Source organism: Aquarana catesbeiana, linkage group LG11 (assembly GCF_042186555.1).
Source record: "Aquarana catesbeiana isolate 2022-GZ linkage group LG11, ASM4218655v1, whole genome shotgun sequence".
Lineage (NCBI taxonomy): Eukaryota > Metazoa > Chordata > Amphibia > Anura > Ranidae > Aquarana > Aquarana catesbeiana.
This window is the reverse complement of record NC_133334.1, coordinates 20673459-20697442: the sequence shown is the minus strand read 5'-3', so window position 1 is coordinate 20697442 and position 23984 is coordinate 20673459. Positions and strand designations below refer to the sequence as shown.

The following is a 23984-nucleotide window of genomic DNA, read 5'->3' as shown; positions in this document are numbered from 1 at the left end:
TGCGGCCTGGTATGGTTCAGGGTGGGCAGATAAGGGTCTTGTATGGATTTTGGGGGGGGCACGCCATTTTTTATTTTTTTTGGGGGGGAGGGTCCCCTCCGAATACAGAATCTATACTAGGCCCTTATCTGTTCACACTGATGCGGTGCAGGATTCACAGCGATTCCTGTGCATTTCCCACACCGTATCACAATCGCACTGCATTCATTCAAACCGCAATGGGTGTCAATGTTAACGATGCCCCAAAAATGGTTTGCAAAAAGCAGTGTGGCTGGCTGAATCGGATCGCATGGGTGGTTCAAGTTGAGGGCATGCGGCCTGGTATGGTTCGGAGTGGGCAAATAAGGGTCTGGTATGGATTTTGGGGGGACCCCACGCCATTTTTTTGGGGGGGTCCCCTCCGAATCCAGAATCGATACTAAACCCTTATCTGCTCATACCCCCCCCGAACCATACCAGGCTGCATGCCCTCAACATGGGCCACCCGTGTGAATAAATAATTCTCATTTTTTTTCCGGCAATTTTTTATCATATTTTTACATTCAGCTTTTAATGGGGAAGCCCGCTGACAGTTGATGACTCATTGGTTGTTAAGGACTCGACAGCCGGCTATATACAGTGTTTTTAACAGAAAAAAAAAAAAAAAAAACCTACAAAACACATCAAAAATCGCATCACAAACACAACACTTGCCTTTTTGGTGTGATTCAATGGAAGTCAATTACAAGCAAAACGCAGAAAATTCCAAAAACGCACCAGCCGCAAAACGCATTGATTGTGAACCTGTACCATAGGAAACCATGTTAAATGGACTGTAGTGCGTTTCTGCAAACTGCAAAACGCACTAAAAAAAAATGCATAGGTGTGAACCTAGGGGTTATAGATCGCCTGTAGATTGACATTTTTTTAGTGCATGGCCGTTATATAACCCGGCAGACCTGATAAAACCCCTTCACTGTTATCTGTAGCTGTAGCTTTGATCAATGCTGTTCCTTTATTCTCAGACATGATTTCACACAGTGACAACACCGCTCCGTGTAACCTGTCACCTTCTGTTTTCTTTAGATTGAGAATATTGATGCGTGCCTGAGCTTCCTGGCAGCCAAAGGAATTAACATACAAGGCCTGTCAGCTGAGGGTGAGTCCCCGATCTTCCCGTCTGATTGCACGTAGACAATGGGCCTCATTTATAATTGGCGGGGGGGGGGACCTTGCAAATGTTTCTAAGAGTAACCAACCAATGTTTGTTTTTATTCTATATCTAGTCATATGTAATCTATGTCAGGGCAAAATAGAAAAATAAAGAAGAAAACATTCAGTACATCTCTCCATTAGGCCCCTTTCACACTTTTACGACTTGACTTTGCCGCGACTTGAAGTAATGCCTGTGTAATCTTGAGGTCTACAGACCTCAAGTCCCATCACTGGCGGACCAAAGTAGCGCAGGGACTACTTTGAAGTTGCGCAGATATGAATAGTGCTCATTGGAAATCATGGGGTACGCCTTGTCATGCGACTTTGAAGTGTGAAAAGGGCCTTACATGCATAATTCCCCAAAATGACTACAGAAAGATTTGTGTTGAACTGCCAGAAATCCAGTGAGCTCCTAAGTTACTGTAGTGTCAGCTGACAACACAGCGGCTGCCCTGCACTGAACCCCCCCCCCCCAGCATCAATGTCATCCCTACCTGTGTCGTCCCCCTGCTGGACTACAGAACACCCCCCCCTCTCCTCACTGTCAGAACATAGGTGGGAGGTGTTCTGTAGTGAGGCAAGGAAGTAGGGCTGACAACACTGCTTGGGACGTCAGTGCAGAAGAAGGCACCGCATTGTCCGCTTCAACTGGACGTTAGGAGCTTGCCGGATTTGTGGCAGTTGAACGGGTATCTCTCTGTGGTGCATTTTGTAAGGGTGGGTTTAGATCCCTGTAAAAACCTGAATCTGGTTACATCAACCACACAATTCTTTTCATACACAGTGCATCTGTGTTGGTATTTGTTAAACTCGGAACTCTGTGGATTTTTAAGTGGTTAAATGCCAACTTTGGGTCATTTTTTTTGTTTTAAAATGTTCACTTTGGAAAGTTATCCTTCTGGTCAACGGTCTTGCTGGGATGGATGAAAAAAAAAAAAAAAAGAGTAAAGGGCCAAAATATTTATCTTGTCTGGGGGAAAATGCCTCTCCGTGCTCCCTCTTGTGACAGTCATATGACAAGTCATGTGATCTCTGCCAAAGGGCAGGATTCGTCTAATTTAAACTTTTGATTTTGCCCCTCAGCGCAGATCATGCAATCAATGGCTTGGAGTGCTTTATGACATCCCAAGATAAATTCTTCATTCCTTGTATTACTGTTCATGTTTCCCACCATCCATATTTACATTTAGGCCTCATGTACACTGCAGCTGGTAAATGGACATTTAGGAGCAGTTGGGCATTTTTTTTAAGAGAGGGGAGGGGGGAGAGGAAGGGAAGAGAGAGAGGGGGGTGAGGGGAGAGAGAGGGGGGGAGAGGGAGAGAGAGAGAGAGAGGGGGGGGAGAGAGGGGGGAGAGAGAGGGGGGAAAGTGAGAGAGGGGGGGAGAGGGGAGGAGTGAGAGAGAGAGGGGGATAGAGAGAGGGAGGGAGAGAAAGAGAGAGGGGGGGGTGGGAACACACTCTCTCTTATTGAAAACGCTTCTGAACTAAAACTCTCATTTATGCCCCTAAACGCGGCATGTAAAAGTGGCAAAATGGACGTTTTTCATGTCGGTTACTAGCTGTCAAGTTAAATCGTTTAGAAGAGGTTTTCAAACGTCCAGTGTACATGACGCCCAGAGTACAGGTCACCTAAAAGTTAATAACGTCCTAAAAAAAATTAAATGCATATTTATTTTATTTGTACACATTATGTACTTCTACTTTATTTGTACACATTATGTAAGTGCCCGGCACTTACCTTGTCTCGGTGGGGCAGCAATGTCCTCTTTTTCTTCTTCTCCCGTCCTCTCCTATGATTGGACACTGTCATTTCGGCCAATCAGGTGACAGGTCACACGACCCGAGCACCTGATTGGCGGAGAGGCGGTTCAGTGTTAAGAAAGCTTTTATAACACAGCTGGGTGAACTGCGAGCGCCAAGCATGGAGCTCGCTGTTTACCTTTTTTGACGCCTATTAGAGCCTATGGCTCTAATCCGGTGCTTCAAACCCCCCCCACCGCTGTAATTCAGGCGCCCGAAAAAGGGCCTGGCGCCTGAATAGCAGGTGGCAGCGGCGGCCATTGATAGATTCATGCAATGGATGAATCTATCTATTGGTGATTGAGGGGGTGGCTGGAGAGAGAAGGCGGCGCCCATGCCCCCTTATGGACGCACCGCCACTGCTTACTCGGCATAACATCATATTTTAGAATTTTCCAAACAATTGGGTATTATATTGTGTTTTTGTGCATTAAAATTAATTAAAGTATATTTATTTCTCAAACAATTGTGTTTGAAGAAATGCTTTGCAAATATTGTGTGACATAAAAATATGCAAAGCCCATCATTTTATTCTCTAGGACCTCTGCTTAAAGGTAGATGTATGTAATGACATCTGTGAAGATCCTTGGAATACATATAAATGACTTGGAGAGGATTGCTGTTTTCCTACTTCTATCATTTTTCAAATTCTGCAATTTTGAGTAAAATACCTCCCAGGCCGATGCTGGATTTTACAGAGAAGCTGGCCACTCCGAGTTATAAATTGCTACAAGTTATTAGTAAATGTAAATAATCGGATCATTTTGTCATGCTCGGGCAAGTCATGTGACCTGGGGAAACCATGTGCCCTCTCTTGGAATGACAGACCTCTCCTTTTCTCACATTTGCCTTTTTACAATTTGCGAAATCTGGCAATCCGGGGGATTAGGACCTGTCATATCGCACGCTGACAAAGTAAATAAGGTGCGATGAGCCGTCATTGTCCTCTCCCCGGGCAGTTGAAATCTTAATTGTCTAGGTTTAAGCCTGAAAAGAAGAGCTCTCACGTTGTTCCTCTCGAAGCAGAAAGGTCTCTTTGTCTCTCTCGAAATTCCAGGCTCCAGAAATAGGTGGTGTATTTGGTGTCACTCTATTTCAGTGACACAAGTGCAAGGCTGGAATTACTGTGATGATGACTCGGTACACCAGTTGTACACGCAAAAAATAAAAGTGTCATCGCGGAAAGCGGGCAGAAGATATCTGTATTTGTGTGGGCATCCATGGAGCTTGGATTTCACCCTGAAATATGACATATTGTCCAGGGAAAGCAGGGTAACCGGAAGGGGAAATGTACTACAACAGCTGGTGGTGGTTGCATTGCCTGGAGGTGGAACATTGATGGGCCACAGATGGACAGATGTCCTAAGGAGATGTCTTACATTAGGATTTCTGAATGGGATTGGAGTTACATAAGATCCAGTCAAACGCTTGATGAACTTTTATAGGCCAGTGATTGGGTAAGTTAGAACAGATTTCATTTGACCCAAGAAGATTGCAACATTTGTGGCGTGATTGTACCGCAGAACGTTCTCTATGGTAGCTCTGGGTGTGTTGGTGTGTTATATAATCTTACAGGCTCTCTTTTCTCCCAGTCACCATCAGCTTATATATATATATATATATATATATATAATATGTATATGTTTGTAGCACCCTCTTAGTGTGGGCTTCTAGGTAAATTTAGTTAGCTCCTCTGTAATCAGTGAAGCAGTGGTTGATTGTTCAGGCCTGCTCAGTGTCTCACAGGCTGCTACTCTGTGGGCAGCCTGAATATTTATGGAACTCCAGCCAATCCCTGGGGAGACATGCCCAGTAGGTGGTTAGAGAGCCCATAAGCAGTCTAAGGCCTGGGACAGAGGAGCAAAGTTTCTGGGTCCAGTCCTGCTGAAGGAGATCCCTGTGCAGAGGCTCTGCTCCTAGGGCAGGAGTACTAGAAAAGCCTTTAGGAAGACAGTGAGGTTTTAGCTAGGGGAGACTACTCGCAAGTTTAGTCCTAGAATCTGTTTGGGTTTGGAGAAGCTCACTGAAAAGTACCAGGAGGAAGTTGGAGGGAAAAGTGTGCTGTTGCCCTATGGTGGTGTGTGTCTGCATCTCCCTCACTGAGAAGAGTCTGGTGGATATCGGAAGGAGGCAACCAATGATCCTGTGGCTTTGAGTGAGTAAATGACCGCAGTGCTGGAAAGTTGGTGACTGTGTGTAGCTTTGGTCTCTGGGAGAAGTCATAGTCACCGTCAGCATTAGAGATTCTGTGGAACATTTTTGTGCAGTTCAGCAAGCTAGAGAACAGTCCACAAACTGTTTATTTCACCAGTTTTGGTGTATCCCATGCTCCCTTCACCCCTTCCAAGTTCAAATTTTCAATAAAAACCCTATAAATACACCCCTAGACTGTTCCTTTGAGCCAGTGGAAGAGTGAAGAAAATGCAATGTGCCTTGCTGTGTGTACTTTAACTGGGGAAAAATAACTAAGTTCACCAGCGGCTCCTTAGGGAGTGTGCTACATGTTGAATGGTCATTGTATGTACGAGTTGGAGTCCATGAGGTCTTTAGTTGGAGGGAGACCCACACGTCCCAGAGCACCCTAGGTGTCTTAGACAACAAAAATCTTACATATGTAATCAGTGAAAGGACATAGAAGACCTATTGAGGACTACATACGTTATCTTTCAAAAAGTGTGGACCTTTGGGTGTCCTCAGGACAAGAGGACTGTAAGTGTCTTCAGTCCAAGAATGGCAAACTTTGAGTGCTATCATTCCAAAAGTAAGGGCTTATGGGTGTCATTGGTTCATGAGTGGGAGGGCTGTGTGTTTCATCAGTTCAAGAGTGGGGGACTGTGGATGTTTTGTATCCAATAATGGGGCACTGTGGATGTAAGGAACTCAACAGAGGGGCACTGTAGCCATTTTTGGTCCTACAGTGGGGGGAAGTGGTTTTCACTGGTCCTACAGTGGGAGACTGTTGGTGTCATGGGTCCTACAGTGGGATACCTATAGTGCCATTGATTCTACAGTGGGGGACTGTAGGCCTCATTGTTCTACAGAGGTAGGCTGTAGGTGTCGCTAGTCCTACAGAAGTGAACTGTAGGTGTTATTGGTCCTACAACAGGGGACTATGAGTGTCACTGGTACTACGATGGGGGTATGTGGATGTGATTGGTCCTACAATGGGATGACTGTGGGTGTCATTAGTCCTACAATGGGGTCTGTGGGTGTGATCAATCCTATAGTAGGAACTGTAGGTTTCATAGGTCTTCTAAAGGGGGACTGTGAATGTCATTTGTCCACAGTAGGGGACTGTGGGTGTGATTAATCCTACAGTGCAGGACTGTAGGTGTCATTGGTCTGACGGGGGGGGGGGGGGGGGGGCTGTAGCTTTTATCACTCTACAAAGGTAGGCCGTAGCTATGATTGGTCCTACAGTGGGAGGCTGTATATGAGAGACCTATAGTGTCATGAGTTCTACAGTGGGGCCTCATCATTCTACAGAGGTAGGCTGTAGGTGTCATTAGTCCTACAGAGGTAGGCTGTAGGTGTCATTAGTCCTACAGAGGTAGGCTGTAGGTGTCCTACTGAGGTAGGCTGTAGGTGTCATTAGTCCTACAGTGGTAGGCTGTAGGTGTCCTACTGAGGTAGGCTGTAGGTGTCATTAGTCCTACAGAGGTGGACAGTAGGTGTCATTAGTCCTACAGAGGTGGACTGTAGGTGTCATTAGTCCTACAGAGGTGGACTGTAGGTGTCATTAGTCCTACAGAGGTAGGCTGTAGGTATCATTAGTCTCACAGAGGTGGACTGTAGGTGTTTTTGGTTCTACAACAGGGGACTATGAGTATCATTGGTACTACAGTGGGGGATGTCGATGTGATTGGACCTACAATGGGGTCTGTGGGCGTGATCAATCCTACAGTGGGATCTGTAGGTTTCATCGGTCCTACAGAGGTGGACTGTAGGTGTCATTGGTCCTAAAATGGGGGACTACGAGTGTCACCGGTACTACAAGGGATGTGGGTATGATCGATCCTACAGTGGAGAACTGTGAGTGTGATTGGTCCCACAATGGGGGGACTGTGGGTGTCCTACAGTGTGGGCAGTAGGTGTGATCGGTCCTACAGTGCAGGACTGGAGGTATCTGTCCTACAGTGGAGGACTGTGGGTGTCATGAGTCCAAATGGGGCACTGCAAACAATATAATTTCAGCGAATGTGAATGTCCTCAGTCTATAGATGAGAGGTCCACAGTCATTGCTAGTCCAGGATGACATGAGGGCCGCCTTGTGCTTGGTAGTTTCACACAAGGATTGTACTTTACTGGTTCTCTTAATCCAAATCTACTGAATCTGACTACAAACAGTAGGTACTCTGTAGAGTTATCTAAGCTTTTTTTTTCCTCAGCCATGATCACGAAGGGAGCCTAATCACATTCCCTTATGTGTAGATTAGTGCAAAAGGAAACGTTTACAAATTTCTAATCATAAAAAACAAATAAAAAGATGGAAAAAAAAAATTGAACTGCATAAATAAATGATCTCTAGTAAATTTTACAATTGCTTAAAATCACTGACAATTGCAACAAAGATTTTCTTTTAATCTGCTGTATTTGTAGTAACAGAAAAGAAATAGAACTTCCTGCTGACATTACACAAAGCCTGTACATGTGGTATTCATATCAGTGTTTTTTTTGTTTATTTGTAAATTGTGTGCAAAAACATGCAAATTCTTCTCATTTCCATTGAATGAACCTCACAAGTACAAGGCACTGGAGTCCCTGACACCTCTTTGTATGGGGAATAAATCACTATTTGCTCACACCTGTTAATAGGCACGTTCCCTATACAGGCCCTTTACACCGAAGAATATTCTGTTTTTGTCCTCTCTGTCGCCGTGCAGACCGCGGCCCCGTCTTTTAACGCTTGAAATGTATACACTTGTAAATAAAGGGAGCACCTGTTCCTGGCCTCTGTCTGCACTTGTAATTACTGCTGTAAATCCATTGAATAGGAGCTGTCTGCGGCCCGGTATCACCCATGACCTGACCATGTGACTCCCGCCTGGCTTCCATATTGTCGGCCTTTCACAGACCAGTAGCCACATCACTCTCCATCTGTATCATTGTTACATGGAACTGCTGGTGTGCTCTTGGCTGGACTGTACCGCCATCACAAAAACTGCTAGAGAGAGCCATGAACAGAGGCTATTACACACAAGGCAAAGGGAGCTATACACAAAATAACCATCCTTTTAACCCTTACACCATCAGAGCCGTTTTTTGCATTTTTTGCACACGTTTCAAAAATCATTGTAGACTTAAAGATTACTGAAAATCCCCCAAAACATAACCTATTTTCTGAAAGACACCCTGGAGTATAAAATGATAGTTACAATTTTTTTATGTCACAATAGCGATTTCTCAAGTGCAACACTTGCTTTTTTTTACAGCATCGAACGCTCATGGGGGGGGCACTATCCATAATATGAGTTCTTCCATATAAGTATAGGTTCTGAGACATTGGGGAGAGAAGGAATTAATGCTTGCCTTCCTTCCTTTTTTCTTCTTTTTTTCTTCTTTTTTTTTTTCTCCTATAGATTAATCATTGCTATATTGGATTTTGAAAATGTATTTTTTAATTCATATTCCTGGTTCAATGTGTAATGATGTTTTGTAGTGTCTTGCTTTGTTTGTTTGTTAAAAAAACAAATAAAGATTTATTTTAAAAAAAAGTACAAACACTTGCTGACCACGCCTTTTCTGGCACTTTTTGTTTATAAGTTTAAATCAGTATTTTTTGCTGGAAAATTACTTATGACCCCAAACATTATATATATATATATATATATATATATATATATATTTTTTTTTAGCAGAGACCCTAGGTAAAAGGATGGCGATTGTAGGAATTTTTTATCTCGCACTGTATTTGTGCAGCGGTTTTTCAAACACATTTTTTTGGAGAAAAAAGTACACCTTGATGAATTAAATAATAAAAAAAAAAAAAAACACAATCTATACCCCAATTATTTTGTAAGATATGAAAGATGATGTTACACCGAGTAAATGGATACCTAACATGTCACCCTTTAAAAATGCGCACGCTCGTGGAATCACGACAAAATAAGGTACTTAAAAATCTCCATAGGTGACCCTTTCAGATTTTTACAGGTTACCTGTTCAGAGTTACAGAGGAGGTTTAGCGCTAGAATTATTGCTCTTGCTCTAACGATCGTGGCGATACCTCACATGTGGTGCAACCACCATTTCAATATTCATGCGAAACTTGCGTATAAATTCAGTTCTGCACGCCAGAACGTAGGGATAGGGGCACTTTACTTTTTTTTTTTTTTTTTCTCTTTACACTGTTTCTTGTAATTGATTTTTTTAAATCACTTTTATTACTATTACAAGGAATGTAATGTAAGGAATGTAATAGAAATATGGATGACAGGTCCTCTTTATAGAGAGATATGGGGTCAAAAAGATCTCTACTCTACCTTTTTTAAAAACAAAGGATCAAAAATAAAAAATTGTAATTTTTTTTTTTTTTGCTTTAAAAAAGAAAAAATTGTTTACTTCCGCACTAGACTGGAAGTGACGTTATGACCTCGCTCTGGTCTTCCAAGGCCATAGAAGGCGATCAGAGAAAATCTGGTCTCTGGTAGCCTCTGTGACCAGCCGGCTGCACCGCCGGATCGTTTCTCGGGCGCGACCTTGAAAATGTACCTTTCCGCCACTTTTGGAAAGCGGTCCAGTGGTTAATGAGCTGCTCAGACCGCTTTTATGAGAAAGCCAGCCACCGGCTGAAAAAAAAGAAACACCGGGTTTGCTAGCTTCAGCCATAACCCTGGTAAACCACTTGCAAACTGCAACCTATATATACGTATTGCGATTTGCAATTGGTTAAAAGATACACTAACGATAATTTTAGGGCACACAAATGCAATACATTGCCCAGTCTTTTGGTAGAATATAATGTAAAAGATAAGGTTGCACCGAGTAAATAGATACCCAACATGCCAAGCCTTAAAGCTATAGTCAAAACTTTTTTTATTTTTTATTTTGGATAGAGTAAGGGAGGGCTATAACCCTATCATTGCCATCTGTGTCCTACTAGGGAGATTTCCCTTCACGTTCTGTCCCATAGCCAAAACAGGAAGTGAGAGAAAATCTCTGCAATTTAAATCCATTGAGGCCCCTCAGGTCACCAGAGCCCCTATTGGAAGATTCCCCTTCCATTACTAATCTGGGGACAACCCAAAATTTGGGATGTTCTTTTATTTTCACTTTTCACTTATAATGGTACCGGTAAAAGACACTGCGAGAGGTTAAATCTCCCTAACAGGGGCACAGACAGCAATAAAAAACTGTCAGGGGTTCTATTTCCTTTCCACTCTGTTCAAAACTTAAAAAAAAAAAAAAAATCTGCCCTTTTAGTTAGATTGCAAAATTGAGTGCCTCATTTGTCCACAGTAGTAGAATTATTGCTCTCACTCCGACATGCACAGAACTATGTAATATGTGTAGTGAATGCTTTTTTTTAGGGTCACAGGTTCTCTTTAATGAGAGATCAGGGACCGTTTTGACCCCTGATGTCTCACCTGCCCTCCAATAAAGCTAACTGACTACAGATCACACTCCATTAGCTTCTTTCTCAGGGAAAGTGATAGTCGGACCTGAATTCTGCATTCACACTTGAGCGTTTAGTTTTCAGGCAGAAAGTCGCACATTTTTAACCACATTTTTGCCGCAATTTTGCACAGGTCAAAAGGTCACCAACCAGAAAAACGCCTGTAATCTGCCCAAAAAGAAGCTCGTACTTCTTTGAGCTTCAGGCGTTTTGCTTCAGGCGACCGAACGCTCAGATGTGAACAGGTGCCATTGAAATGAATAGGATTTTGCTTGTTGGGTGTGTTTTGGGGCATTTTACGAGCTGAAAACGCTCAGATCTGAATGCAGCCGAAGTGTAATTTTTACATCCAGGTTCTTAGTACTAGGGGGAGATCAGGGAATGGGTGTTCGCTGGTCTCCCTCCCCCTCTACCCAGTGGCATCCACCATCCACCATGTCAGTCCCTGGTCTTCAAATGGGAGTGCGGAGCCTGAGAAACATGACAAGGACGCGCATGTGGGAGGGGGGGTGGGTGGGGTTCGACTGCTGTACAGCCCCCCAATTGCTTTCATTTGACAGTCAACAGTCAGTTTTTCAGATTTACGCACAATGACGGGAGTGTGTACCCACACCCCCCCCCCCCCCCCCCTGCTGCTTCCAATGTATGGCATATGTCGGTGCCAGTGAAAAGGTTATAGCGGGGTTCTGCCTAATTTTTTTTTTTTGAGTCAGCAGCTACAAATACTGTAGCTGCTGACTTTTAAGATAAGGACACGTACCTGCGCCCGCGATGTCGGCACCCGAAGCCGACCTGTCCCTTGGCTCTTGGGTGGAGGCGCCGCCATCTTTGGAAAGGCAATCAGGAAGTGAAGCCTTCACTTCCTGGTTCCCTACTGCGCATGCGCAACTCTACTGGTCCCAGGTCCCAGAAGACAGCGGGGGGGCGGAGAAGGTGCCGTAAGTGGCGTAGATACCGGCGGGTGGCTCGGCTATCTATGCATGGTGGGAGGAAAATACCTGTATTAGACAGGTATCTGCTCCCCCCTGAAAGGTGCCAAATGTGACACCGGAGGGAGGGAGGATTCCGAAAGCGGAAGTTTCATTTTTGGGTGGTATTACGCTTTAAAGTAAATGTATAGTTTGTATTCAGTGAACGCCAACAGGGTGCTGTACATAGAATAACATTGTGGTAACGCCCACATGTGATGCTGAGCCTCCATGGGTAAAAGAACTGAAATCCAATAAATGAAAGGGACGGGGGGGCCAGGGACTGTCAGGCTGGGGAGGAAAGTGCTGGATGACTCTGGATGTCCTACAGCCAGGAAATGAGGCGGGGCTCTATCTGATTTGCTGCAGCTTCTAGTGTACATTGTGAGGAGCTCACAGTGTGCAGTGAAATCAGAGGAAGCCATTTCAGTCCAGGAGAGGAGCCGGTACAACTGTGCAAGACTGAGGGCCGAAGGTCAGATTTAAGTTGAGAAGCTTTAAAGCAGAAATCAGTGCACTGCTATATAGGAAACACAGCTTACATATGTGATGAACACTTATGACCGCCCCCCTTTGTACAATTACAATAGGGATTTATGATGTCCTCACATGAATCTGAAAACACTCAAAACTTTCTCTAATTCCCATCGACCGCTCCATTGTGCAGTGCAGTGTGGGTTCATTCCAGCGGTTGGATCCCCGGAGATGGGAGTTGGTGTGATGAGATAGATGAACTGCTGCCTTTCACATGTGTTTTTTTTTTTTTTTTTACATTTTTATCAGTGTGTGTTCCTTCAGGGTAGTCTTCATGTATAGAAGATATAATGATCTACATCAGCGCTGCCCAACCTATGTCCTGACAGCGCCCATCTGCTTAAAGTGAACTTGTGTTTCAAGCTTCTAGAATAATCGAAAAAGGCACAGAGAGCATAAAAATAATCACTTCCTAAAAGAGCCGACAATCTTAATTTCTATGCCACAGTCACCCAGACGCACATTTCGGGGCCATTTTGGGTTAGACGTCAGTTAAAGCTGAACTACGCCAAAGAAACTTTTATTAAAATATATTCCTCAACAGCCACTAAGGATAGAAATCCGCTTTCTGTGCAGGAAATGCCTTTGCAAACTCGAGAGTTTACATTATAAATGGAGTGGTGACATCATTATGCTGTACATAGCCTGTGCAGAGAGCAGAGCTGTGGGAGGGACCCAGCAGGCCCCACCCACCACAGGGTGCCTGCAGAAAAACTACAGGAGGGGGCAAAGACCAGACCAGTCACCCTGCACAAGGAGAGAGAAGCAGAGCTGTGGGAGGGACCCAGTGGGCCCCACCCACCACAGGGTGCCTGCAGGAAACTTCCGGTAGGGGGCGGAGACAAGACCAGTCATCCTGCACAAGGAGAGAGAGAAGCAGAGCTGTGGGAGGGGCCCAGCAGGCCCCACCCACCACAGGGTGTCTGCAGAAAAACTACAGGAGGGAGCGGAGACAAGACCAGTCACCCTGCACAAGGAGAGAGAAGCAGAGCTGTGGGAGGGACCCAACAGGTCCCACCCACCACAGGGTGCCTGCAGAAAAACGACAGGAGGGGGTGGAGACGAGACCAGTCACCTTGCACAAGGAGAGAGAGAAGTAGAGCTGTGGGAAGGACCCAGCAGGCCCCACCCATCACAGGGTACCTGCAGAAAACTTCCGGTAGGGGGCGGAGACGAGACCAGTCACCCTGCACAAGGAGAGAGAGAAGTAGAGCTGTGGGAGGGGCCCAGCAGGCTCCACCCACTACAGGGAGCCTGCAGAAAAATGACAGGAGGGGGCGGAGACAAGACCAGTCGCCCTGCACAAGGAGAGAGAGCAGCAGTGAGCGGTCTTTATTACAGGAAGGAAAAGTCTTGCACTGGATTACTGCACAGATCTGGAAGAAATACACAAAGCCCCGGGCGCAACAATTTACCGGAGGGGGGGGGGAGGGGGTGCAGGTGAAGTGTCAACTCAGTGCAGGCACGGTGCTGCTAAAAAGTGTTGCTTCAACCTGGACCAGTACACAGATCAACACCACTGAAGCAAACCCATGTAAAGCACAGGGAAAATATACAAACTCCATGCAGGTCATTTCCTGAAAGGAATAGAACCTAGGTCTCTAGTGCTGCAACATCACAGCTTTAGGTAGTCAAATGTGTTGATTAATATTCTTTTCTTATTTTATATTATATTGAATTAGTAATAATTAACATATTTTAACAATTTATTTTAAATATATTCCTTATTATGCTAATTCTATTTTTTTCTTCAAATTTCTGTTTATTGATTTTGCATAAAGAGAAGAAAAAAAAATACAAAACATGACTGTCAGCCTCACAGGGTTTAAAAAAAACTTTCAAAAAGAACACAACCACATACAAAAAATGCTAAATATATTATGATTATTATAATCATTGTTGTTAATTATTATTATTGTTGTTATTATTATTATTGAAAATAATATATTAATAATAAATGTTTCTAAAGTAAGGACTAATTTCTTGCATTGAGATGACTTCCTGTGCTAGATAACATGAAAGAGATGTGATTGGCCAATAGAGGCAGCACTCATACCACCCAACTTTTTGAGATGGGAGCGGGGGACACCAATTAGCAACAGTATACAGGCATAGGACACACCCTCTGCCACACCCCCTTAAAGGAGAATTATACAAAAAAAAGATTAGTTAAACCCACAAGTGCTTTTTTTTACCACTACTATTTCTTTATATTGGCTTTTAAAATTTACAAATGCAGCAATTTAGAAATTTAGATGAAAGGTTTAGCACTGGGAAACACTTTTTGAAAGATAAAAAGTGCATTTTATATCCAACTATTTAGATCAGACCAAAATGAGGAGGAATGAGGGACAGAGGGACATTGCTCCAAATCAGGGACAGTCCCTCATAATCAGGGACAGTTGGGAGCTATGGCAGCACTGGAAGGTCTAGTGATGTATTATTATGCATAGTTATGACATTTGTTGTGTTTTTTTATGTCTTGCAGAGATCAGGAATGGGAATTTGAAGGCGATTCTAGGCCTGTTTTTCAGCCTGTCACGCTTCAAACAACAGCAACAACAGAAACCCCAAAATTATCACCAGCCCCCTCCAGCCACCCAGCATTCAGGAACGCCAAGCCAGTGCCAGCAGCCATATCACCCCTCCGGTACCCTCCATGCCCAGAACTACTCAGCCGCTCCAGTCCAGTGCCAACAACCACAGCAACCTCCCCAGTCGCAGATTAAAGCACAGACGGAAATGCATTCCAGGTACGGGTCGAATCCACCAATCTCTATTGCAGACTTGTAAAATGTTTTGTCTTTTTTTTTTCTGTACTTTACAAGTGAGACTTTATAGTCATTTACATCCCAAAAATCTATTAACTTCTACAGGAAAACCTAGGGCTGAATGGCGCATCACACTGCCCGCTAGCGCAGTCAGCAAAGCAGAGCGGCTGGAGTGGTGATCGCTCCGGTGGCTCTGCGATTTTTCCAGCTCGTATAGTGTGAATTCTCCCTCAGGAGTCAGAATTCTTGTTCTGGGTCTGTGACTCAAAAATACTGAAGTGGGACACAGCCAGGCAGCTGGCATTTTCTTCGGGAGGCCAACAATGGCAGCCCCTAATTTTTTTTCCTTGTAATAGAATCACTTTAGGGTGACCATATTTGTAAGATGCTTGGTCCTTAAAGCAGAGTTCCGCCTATTTTTTTTTTTTTTTTCAAGTCAGAAGCTACAAATACTGCAGACTTTTAAAATATGGACACTTACCTGTCCAGGGCGCCCACGATGTCGGCACCCGAAGCCGACCCGTCCCTCGGCTCTCGGGTGGAGGCGCCGCCATCTTCGGTAAGGGAATCAGGAAGTGAAGCCTTGCGGCTTCACTTCCTGGTTCCCTACTGCTCATGCGCGAGTCACGCTGAGCGATCCCACTGGTCCCTGCTGTCTTCTGGGACCTGTGTGTCTCCCAGAAGACAGCGGGGGGGGGTTGCGCGGGAAGTGGCGTAGATACCGACGGGTGGCTCGGCTATCTATGCCCAGAAGTGGGAGCAAAATACCTGTATTAGACAGGTATCTGCTCTCCCCTCCCCTCTAATAGGTGCCAAATGTGACACCGGAGGGGGGGGGGATTCCGAAAAGCGGAAGTTCCATTCTTGGGTGGATCTCCGTTTTAAATCTGACCTTCAGCCTCCCCTTCAGTCTTGCACAGTTGTACCGGCTCCTCTCCTGGACTGAAATGGCTTCCTCCTTATTTCACCGCACACCGTGAGCTTCTCACAATGTGCATTAGAAACTGCTACAAACCAAAGCCCACCTTATTCTCCTTGTTGTAGGGTGATGAGCAGCTAACCTTTTTGCTTTTGTAAAACTTTGACATTACAGTTTTACCAAATGAATTCAAATACTATCACTTATTCTCATTATCTACATTGGGAAGCTTCCAAAATCCCCACTTGGGGGTGGGTGGAAAAAGCTGGATAATGCAGCCAGGAAATGAGGCGGAGCTCTTACCGACGTCGGTAAGAGCTGCTGCTGATGTCTAATGCACATTGTGAGAAGCTCACAGTGTGCAGTGAGATCATAGTAAGCCATTTTGAGCCCAGAACAGGAGCCAGTACAACTGTGCAAGAGTGGAGGTGAGCTTAAAAGTTTTGCACTTCAATATCCCTTATTTCATAGAAATATATAGACAGTAATTACAAGGACTTTTTACTGATATGATAAGCAGACTGATCCCAGATAGTGGCCTTTTTCTCCTGAATCTCTGCTTATAAAGAATAATAATGATCCCTTAACTGGACTTTAATCCCGGAAGGTGAAGGCAGACTCTCCCTATTCAGAAAAGCAGATATGGTTATTAAAAGAGAACATTGACACGGAGAGATTAGATCACACACACACACACGCAGGCCATACATTGAATGTGACCCCCGCTGACGGGTTGCCCCAGCAGGTTCTCATGTCATCGTACAGAATACTGTCCTTTGTAGTGGTGAAAAATTGTGCAATTAACTGATTACCCCGAGCAAAATAGGCCGTGTAACCCAAAACCGCTTCTTTTTAAGTCTTCCGAGGGAAGAAAAAAAAAAATCTCCTGCAAATATTCATGGTATAGAGCGGGAGGGACACAAATACGTCCTTATCTGCTTTGCGAGGAAAGAAAATCGTGTTTAGGTGGGAGCGGCCGGGACCTGCGCTCTCTGAGAGAGGTTTTATGTTTTCTGGCAAAGAATCAATGATAAAAAAAAAAATATAATGAAATCCTTATAGATTTATTAAGTGAAGCAACACAAACCGTTATATTGTGCAAAGCCGAGAAAATGACCACCGGTAAGATATCGGCTCTTACCTTGTTTAACTGTAAACCCGGAATCCGTGCCGGGACAAGGTCATCTAGAGCCCAGGGCAAACATGCTAAAATGCACCCCCCCAAGATGCAGTTGGCAGCAACACCCCCCCCCCACACACACACACACACACAATATTACCTTTTCTAGCACAACCCCCCCAAATCCCCCATTCTAGCACAAATCCTCTTCTCCCATCTCCCCCCCCCATCACCATTCCTAGCGCACCTCTCTAAATTTCCCCTCCTAGAACAATTCTTATTCCTGCTGCCCCTCCCCACCCCAATTCCCCCTCCCAACATAAACCCCCTCCCCCAATCTCCTTGTGGTGCCCCCGAGCCTCACATGATACCACAGTGCCCAGGGCAGCCGTCCCTCCCGCCCACCCCTTGTTCCGGCTGGCCCCTGAATGATATTCATTAGCTGGTCTTCAAACTTCTCTGTACAAGGAGCACATCATATGCTTTACAAGCACTAAAAAAAAAAAATCAGTTTCAAAAATGAATGAATAAAATTTAAATGAATAAGTTTTACTTGGAGAAATTTTTGCAGTCGGCATGATAATGATTTGGAACACAAAGAGACCTTCAGTAATACAAAGCAAAGAAATTCTAAATTAAACTTGAGCCATAATAAAGGATGAACAAAAATACATTCAGTCATTCACCGTTCTCATCAGTGTCCCCCCCTTTACATCAGTGGCTGCCCATCAAAGCCCTCAGTCCATATTCCCCTCGCACACGTTCCTGGAAGAAAAAAAGCTCTTTAGGCTACTGGGTGCTGGAGCGACCGCCAGCTGGATACTGGAACTTATGCCATATGTAGATATTCGTGAGCACAGCAAGGATCATCAATTTCGTCCAAGCGCTTTTATTCAAGAAAGATCACATCACAAGACAGTGTAGTGCAACGTTTCGGAGCCCCACGGGACACCTTCGTCAGGCATGTGATGACACATGCCTGTCCTGATGAAATGATCCTGAGTGGCTCCGAAACGTTGCACTACACTGTCTTGTGATGTGATTTTTGTTGAATAAAAAGACATTTGGACGAAATTGATGATCCTTGGTGTGCTGGCGAATATCTACATATCGCATCAAAGCCCTTTCTCACATCAGATTCGCCATCAGAGTCCCCTTTTTTATCAATGTCACCATCAATAATCTTCCTTACATCAGTGTCTCTATCAGAGCCCCCTTTACATCAGAGTCCCCATCCAAGTCTCCCTTTCAATCAGTGTACCCATCAGAATCCCTACTTATTTTTGTTCTGGGTTCTTATTTTTAAGTCCTCATCAGACTGTCAGAGCCCCCCTTACATCAGTGCCCCTATCACAGTCTTCCTTGCATCAGTGTCCTCATCACAGTCCCCCTTACATCAGTGTCCCACATCAGTCACCCTTACATCAGTGTCCCCATCACAGTCACCCCTTACATTGGTGTCCCCATCAAAGTCACCCCTTATATTGGTGTTGCCATCAGAGCCCATCCTTACATCAGTGTCCCCATCACAGTCTCCCCTTACATTGGTGTCCCCATCACCATCACCCCTTACATTGATGTCCCCATCAGAGCCCATCCTTCCCTGAGTGTCCTCATCACAGTCCCCCTTACATCAGTGTCCCCATCAAAGTCACCCCTTATATTGGTGGCCCCATCAGAGCCCATCCTTACATCAGTGTCCCCATCACAGTCTCCCCTTACATTGGTGTCCCCATTACAGTCACCCCTTATGTTGGTGTCCCCATTAGAGCCCATCCTTACATGAGTGTCCTCATCACAGTCCCCCTTACATCAGTGTCCCCATCAGAGCCCCCCTTACATCAGTGTCCCCATCAGTCTCCCCTTACATTGGTGTTCCCATCAAAGCCCCCCTTACATAAGTGTCCCCCCATCACAGTCTCCCCTTGCATCAGTGTCCTCATCAGAGTCCCCCCATAAATCAATGTCCCCCTCAGAGCCCCTCTTACATCATTGTCCCCATTGGGGTCCCTCCTACCTTTGTAGCTTTACAAAGCAGTGTAGCAGCAGGGCGGGATCCAGGAAGGGGAGCAGGTCTGTATGAAGGAAGTTCCATCCTCCTGTGAATGCTGGGGCAAGCATTTCCATCCTAGGAAATCTCAACACAGAGCAGCGAGTGGGGTACCTGTACTCTAGCACTGGAGAATGTGCGCAGGGTTTTCAGGAAGGTATGTAAGGCACCCTACTGGCCCCTCCCACCAGCCATGATCTGACTCCATTACATACAGAAGCACATAGACCCAATGATGAAGTCTCTGGGTACACAATAAGGTGAAAACAGAAATGTTTTATTTCAAAAATGTATTTGCATGTTCAGTGAGGGGGAGACCAGGGAAGGAAAGATATAAGCAAATTAAACTTCAGCTTTAAGTGGCTTGGTGCTGCCCTTCCCCACTCTGGATAACTGGGCACTATAGCTATGGAACCATTGGCAAAGCTCTTTAGGGCGTGTTTGTACAATACATTGATGAGTTGTGTCTTTACTCTTCTATATCTCATCCCGCTGTGCAGTTCGTCCTCCAAAGACCCAAGAGAGGTCAAGTTCCTGCGATTCTCCCTGGGACAGAGAAAATGCTCGCGGTCAGTGTGCGTCCTTCAATGAGGGATGTTTTCTGTATGCAGGATCACTTCGACCTTAATCATAATAATAATAACAATAAGAGATTAATGCACAAACTAACATCAAGCAGTAACCTTTGCTGTGCATTGCTTTGATTTTGAATTAATGCATTAATCAATGTAATCTTATTAAAGGGACATTTTAGTGAGTTTTGAATCACTAATATAACATTCATAATGGAATCTATTTGTTACTGTGTGGTGGTGTTTTTATATATGGCTTTTTAGTGTCTTTTTATGTTGACTGTGTATGAAAGTACTGTTAGCATCTCTGCTGAAGGACTGCTGAAATAAAATAACTTGGGGGTAAACTTATTTTACAGTCTCAATGCCCAACTCTGGGCCATTATACTGTGAATGGCATTTGTTGGGTTGACCTCCTGTTGGGGGCAGGGCTTCAATACCATGCACATACAGCAGGGGTAGGCAACCTCGGCCCTCCAGCTGTTTTCAAACTACAAGTCCAATGAGACATTGCAAGACCCTGACAATCACAGGCATGACTCCTAGAGTGAAAAATATAGTTAAAGACCCGCGCTGTGAATGCGGTGCTGCCTCTTTATAAAATGACTTACACCAATAGAGGTTATCCGCAGAAGTTTGATCGAATATGGCTGCCCTGGACTGAACAGTTCTAGTGCCCCGTGGTATGTTAGTGGGACATGTAGACAGACTCTACGGTATTAACGCGGTAGAATGTACTTACCCCCCCCCCCACCAGATAGGCATTATTCTAGACCCAGTGGCCTAGAGTAATTGCAAGTGGATAACTAAATAAGAGATGCCTGTAATGATTAGCATTGTTTTCCTTCTTATATCTAACCCAGCATTTTACGTTGCTTCACAAATGATTCTTTTATTTTGTATTATACACGAGAGCTTGACTGTGAATGTTAACTGTACAATGATGATTTTTTTTTCAATAAAGACCAACCTTGTTGTTAAAAAAAAAAAAAAAAGACCCGCGCTGTGGATATAAAAGGTGTATAATTGGGCTGCTGCTGTAGTGCAAGGTAAGTACCCCAAAAAAGTGACAAAGTATTTTAAACTCAGCGCTGCACCTATAAGCTACTAATATGCATGTATACCAACATCAACATGTGTAACATAACATATATAACAAAATAAAGTGCTCAGTGCCAATATAGTGCAAATAAAGTGCAATCAATAAAGTTCATCAGATTGGTGACACAGAATATATTTCTGGTGACTTCCTGTGCCAGTATAGTGCAGATAGAGTGCAAAGTTCATCAGATGTGAGATACAGGGTTGGTGACACGTTGGAGTATATTTCTGGTGACTTCCTGTGCTCCCCTCCTGGGTCCCCACTCACCAGATGAAAATGATATATAAGCCTGTATGTCAAGTTGATGTCTTCCGTCCACCGAGTCGCTGACCGTGTAAAGTGTGTAGGACCCTGACCATGTGGTGAAGGATAGGAGATTCTATTCCCTAAAGGCACGGTACACCAACCTACTCGGTGGACGGAAGACACCCATCTTGATATACAGGCTTATATATCATCTTCATCTGGTGAGTGGGGACCCAGGAGGGGAGCACAGGAAGTCACCAGAAATATACTCCAACGTGTCACCAACCCTGTATCTCACCTCTGATGAACTTTATTGATTGCACTCTATCTGCACTATATTGGCACTGAGCACTTTATTTTGTTATATATGTTATTATGTTACACATGTTGATGTTGGTATACATGCATATTAGTAGTTTATAGGTGCAGCACTGAGTTATGACTCCTAGAGGCAGAGGCATGATGGGATTTGTAGTTTCACCACAGCTGGAGGGCCGAGGTTGCCTACCCCTGACATACAGGATGTTCTGAGTCTTCTGGGTTCAACCTGAAGACTGGGGACATCTAGTGGCAGAGAGGAATTACAGCAGGAGAGAGCTCTAGAGTAGAGTGGAGTACTGCAGGGCATATTTTGTTCATTTGAATACCTCTTGAAGTATTATTACTAAAAAAATGCCTGGAGTTGCAATTTAACCACCTCAATGCCGGCATGTTACACCCCTTTTCTTTTCAGGCCTTTTTTTCAGTTTCGAGTACAGTGATACTTTGTCTGACAATTACTCCATCATGCAACACTGTACCCAAATGAATTTTACATCATTTTTTTTTTTGTGAAAGATAAATCTGTCTTTTGGTCGTACTTAAAGCCATAGTTCATCTTTATAAAAAAAAATTCAGGTTAGGGCATCTGTAGTTAAAAATAAACTGTGCATCTCTGACCAAAGGTAAATAATTTAGGAAAGGAGGTGTAGATCGCGCTGGACTGATCAGTCGCTGCTGTAAGGTATGTAGATGTGGGCAGATAGGAAGAGTTGGATCCCAGGTGTTCGTGCCCGGTTGGGGGAAAAGGAGGTGTTGGGCCCTGTCAGGGCCTGGACTGCTACCTCGGGGAACGGCCTTAAGGTCGACTCCGTATATGCTTGAGGAAAAGTAAGAGTAAAGGAGCGCCCGTATCCGGTAAAGACAGGTATTAAAAAATATTTATTTGAAGTCACAGTAATGATTTGAGGCCAACTTTTCCTCAATGTTGCCCTTGCTATAGATGTAGGTCATTTACATACCTCCTGAAGCCTGCCCAAAAAAACTCCTGGAGATTGCATCTCCTCAGCCTGCCTTGTTGCTAGGATGTTGCTAAGACACCCCCAGCTATTACTAGTCACCTCCACCATCACAGGAACGAGCTGTCAAAAACTGAGCTCAGAGGTACTGCATCAGGGGAGAGAAAGCACATGCGAGGTGATGTGTATCAGAGAAAGAGCTTGCTCTTGTGATCGTAGGTGTGAAATAGTAACAGCTGGGCATGTCTTAGCAACGTCCTAGCAACAAGGCTGTCTTGGCCAGGTTTGGAGACTAGTAGCTAAAGCAGTAGAAAGGCTCCCACCAACATGCAGGATAGGTGCACAAGCAGGTCACTCTGGCGGATGACGCAGTCTCATCTGAGGTGTGGGTGTCTTGTCTAAGCACTAACCGGTGTGTTCACCAGAGCCCCTGAGATAGGTTTCGCTGTGTGTTAGTGCCAGGTCACAGTACTCAAGATCACCCCACCAAGAGGTGAGGAAGCCGGGACCCAGTAGCAGATATAGCAGGTTGGGATCAAGCAGAAGCGTAGTCAGTAAACAAGCCAAAGATCGGTAACAAGTGATTGCAGGTTGGGATCAAGCGGAAGAGTGGTCGAGGAACAAGCCAAAGGTTGGTAACGAGTGCTTGTGAAGATACGAATGGCAACAGGAGTGATGAGAGCGAGATATTGGCTGGAAAGAGCACAATAATTTGGCAAACAGGAAGTGCAAATAAGTGCAAAGGCATGGCTTAGATAGGAAGTTCATGGGAGAAGCAAAGGGTTCAAGAGAAACAAGACACAAGGCAAGGTTGTCTAATGCCGCGTACACACGAGCGGACATTACGGCGGACTTTGCCCGGCGGACTTTTTGATGTACTTTCCGACGGACTTTCTGAATGAACGGACTTGCCTACACACAATCCACCAAAGTCCGTCGAATTCGTACGTGATGACGTACGACCGGACTAAAACAAGGAAGTTCATAGCCAGTAGCCAATAGCTGCCCTAGTGTGGCTTTTTGTCCGTCGAACTAGCATACAGACGGCGGACTTTTCGACCGGACTCGATTTCAACGGATAAATTTTAAACAAGTTTCAAATCTAAGTCCATCCAACTTTTGAGAAAACAAAGTCCGCTGGAGCCCACACACATCGAATTGTCCGACGAAATCCAGTCCGCCGGGCAAAGTCCGCCGTAATGTCCGCTCGTGTGTACGCGGCATAAGGAATCAGGCAGGAAGCTGTCCAGCATCTCAGGTGGCTCAGCAAGAAGAGATACCACCAGATACAGCAGAGATTGCAGGTTCAGATCCGAGTCCTGACAAAGGCAGCCAGGGGAGGTGTAATCTTTGAGAATTTTTCAGTCAGGCTTCATGAGGTACTGAAATGGCCTACACTTATATTATAGCAAGAGCATTATTCAAATTTTTTCATAGCTGCACTGTTTGTTTATATCTGCAGACACCCCTTACCTGGATAGGCAGTTTTTTTGGTAAAGGTGAACCATGCCTGTAATAATTGTGATCAGCAGCAACCCCCCCCCCCCCCCTCCTCCTTTCACACAGACAGAGCCAATGGAGTTGACTTACTAAAGGCAAATAGACTGTGTGCTTTGCAAAGTGCAAGTTGCCCTCTGCAAGGGCAGTTGCTCCAGAGCTTAGTAAATTAGGTAAAGCTTCAATTTGCAAAGAGTACCCGATCATATGCAAGGAAAATTAAAAAAAAAACTGCATTTTTGCTTGCCCATGATTGGATGATGGAAGTCAGCAGAGTTTCTGCTCATTTACTAAGCTCTGGAGCAACTGCAACAGTCT

General features: G+C 44.7%; 1 protein-coding gene across 7 annotated transcripts in view; it reads left to right on the top strand.

Moving 5' to 3' along the window:
* NAV2 (neuron navigator 2) overlaps positions 1-23984 on the top strand; it is a 634885-nt gene that overhangs the window by 409014 nt on the left and 201887 nt on the right. For 5 of the 7 annotated variants that reach the window (XM_073604037.1, XM_073604035.1, XM_073604038.1 and 2 more), the window contains exons 4-6: positions 1066-1138; positions 14601-14865; positions 19473-19541. In XM_073604037.1, the coding sequence (XP_073460138.1) occupies positions 1066-1138; positions 14601-14865; positions 19473-19541 (407 nt within the window). The remainder of the gene's footprint in view (positions 1-1065; positions 1139-14600; positions 14866-19472; positions 19542-23984) is intronic. The other 2 variants (XM_073604040.1, XM_073604036.1) reach the window with 1 other exon arrangement.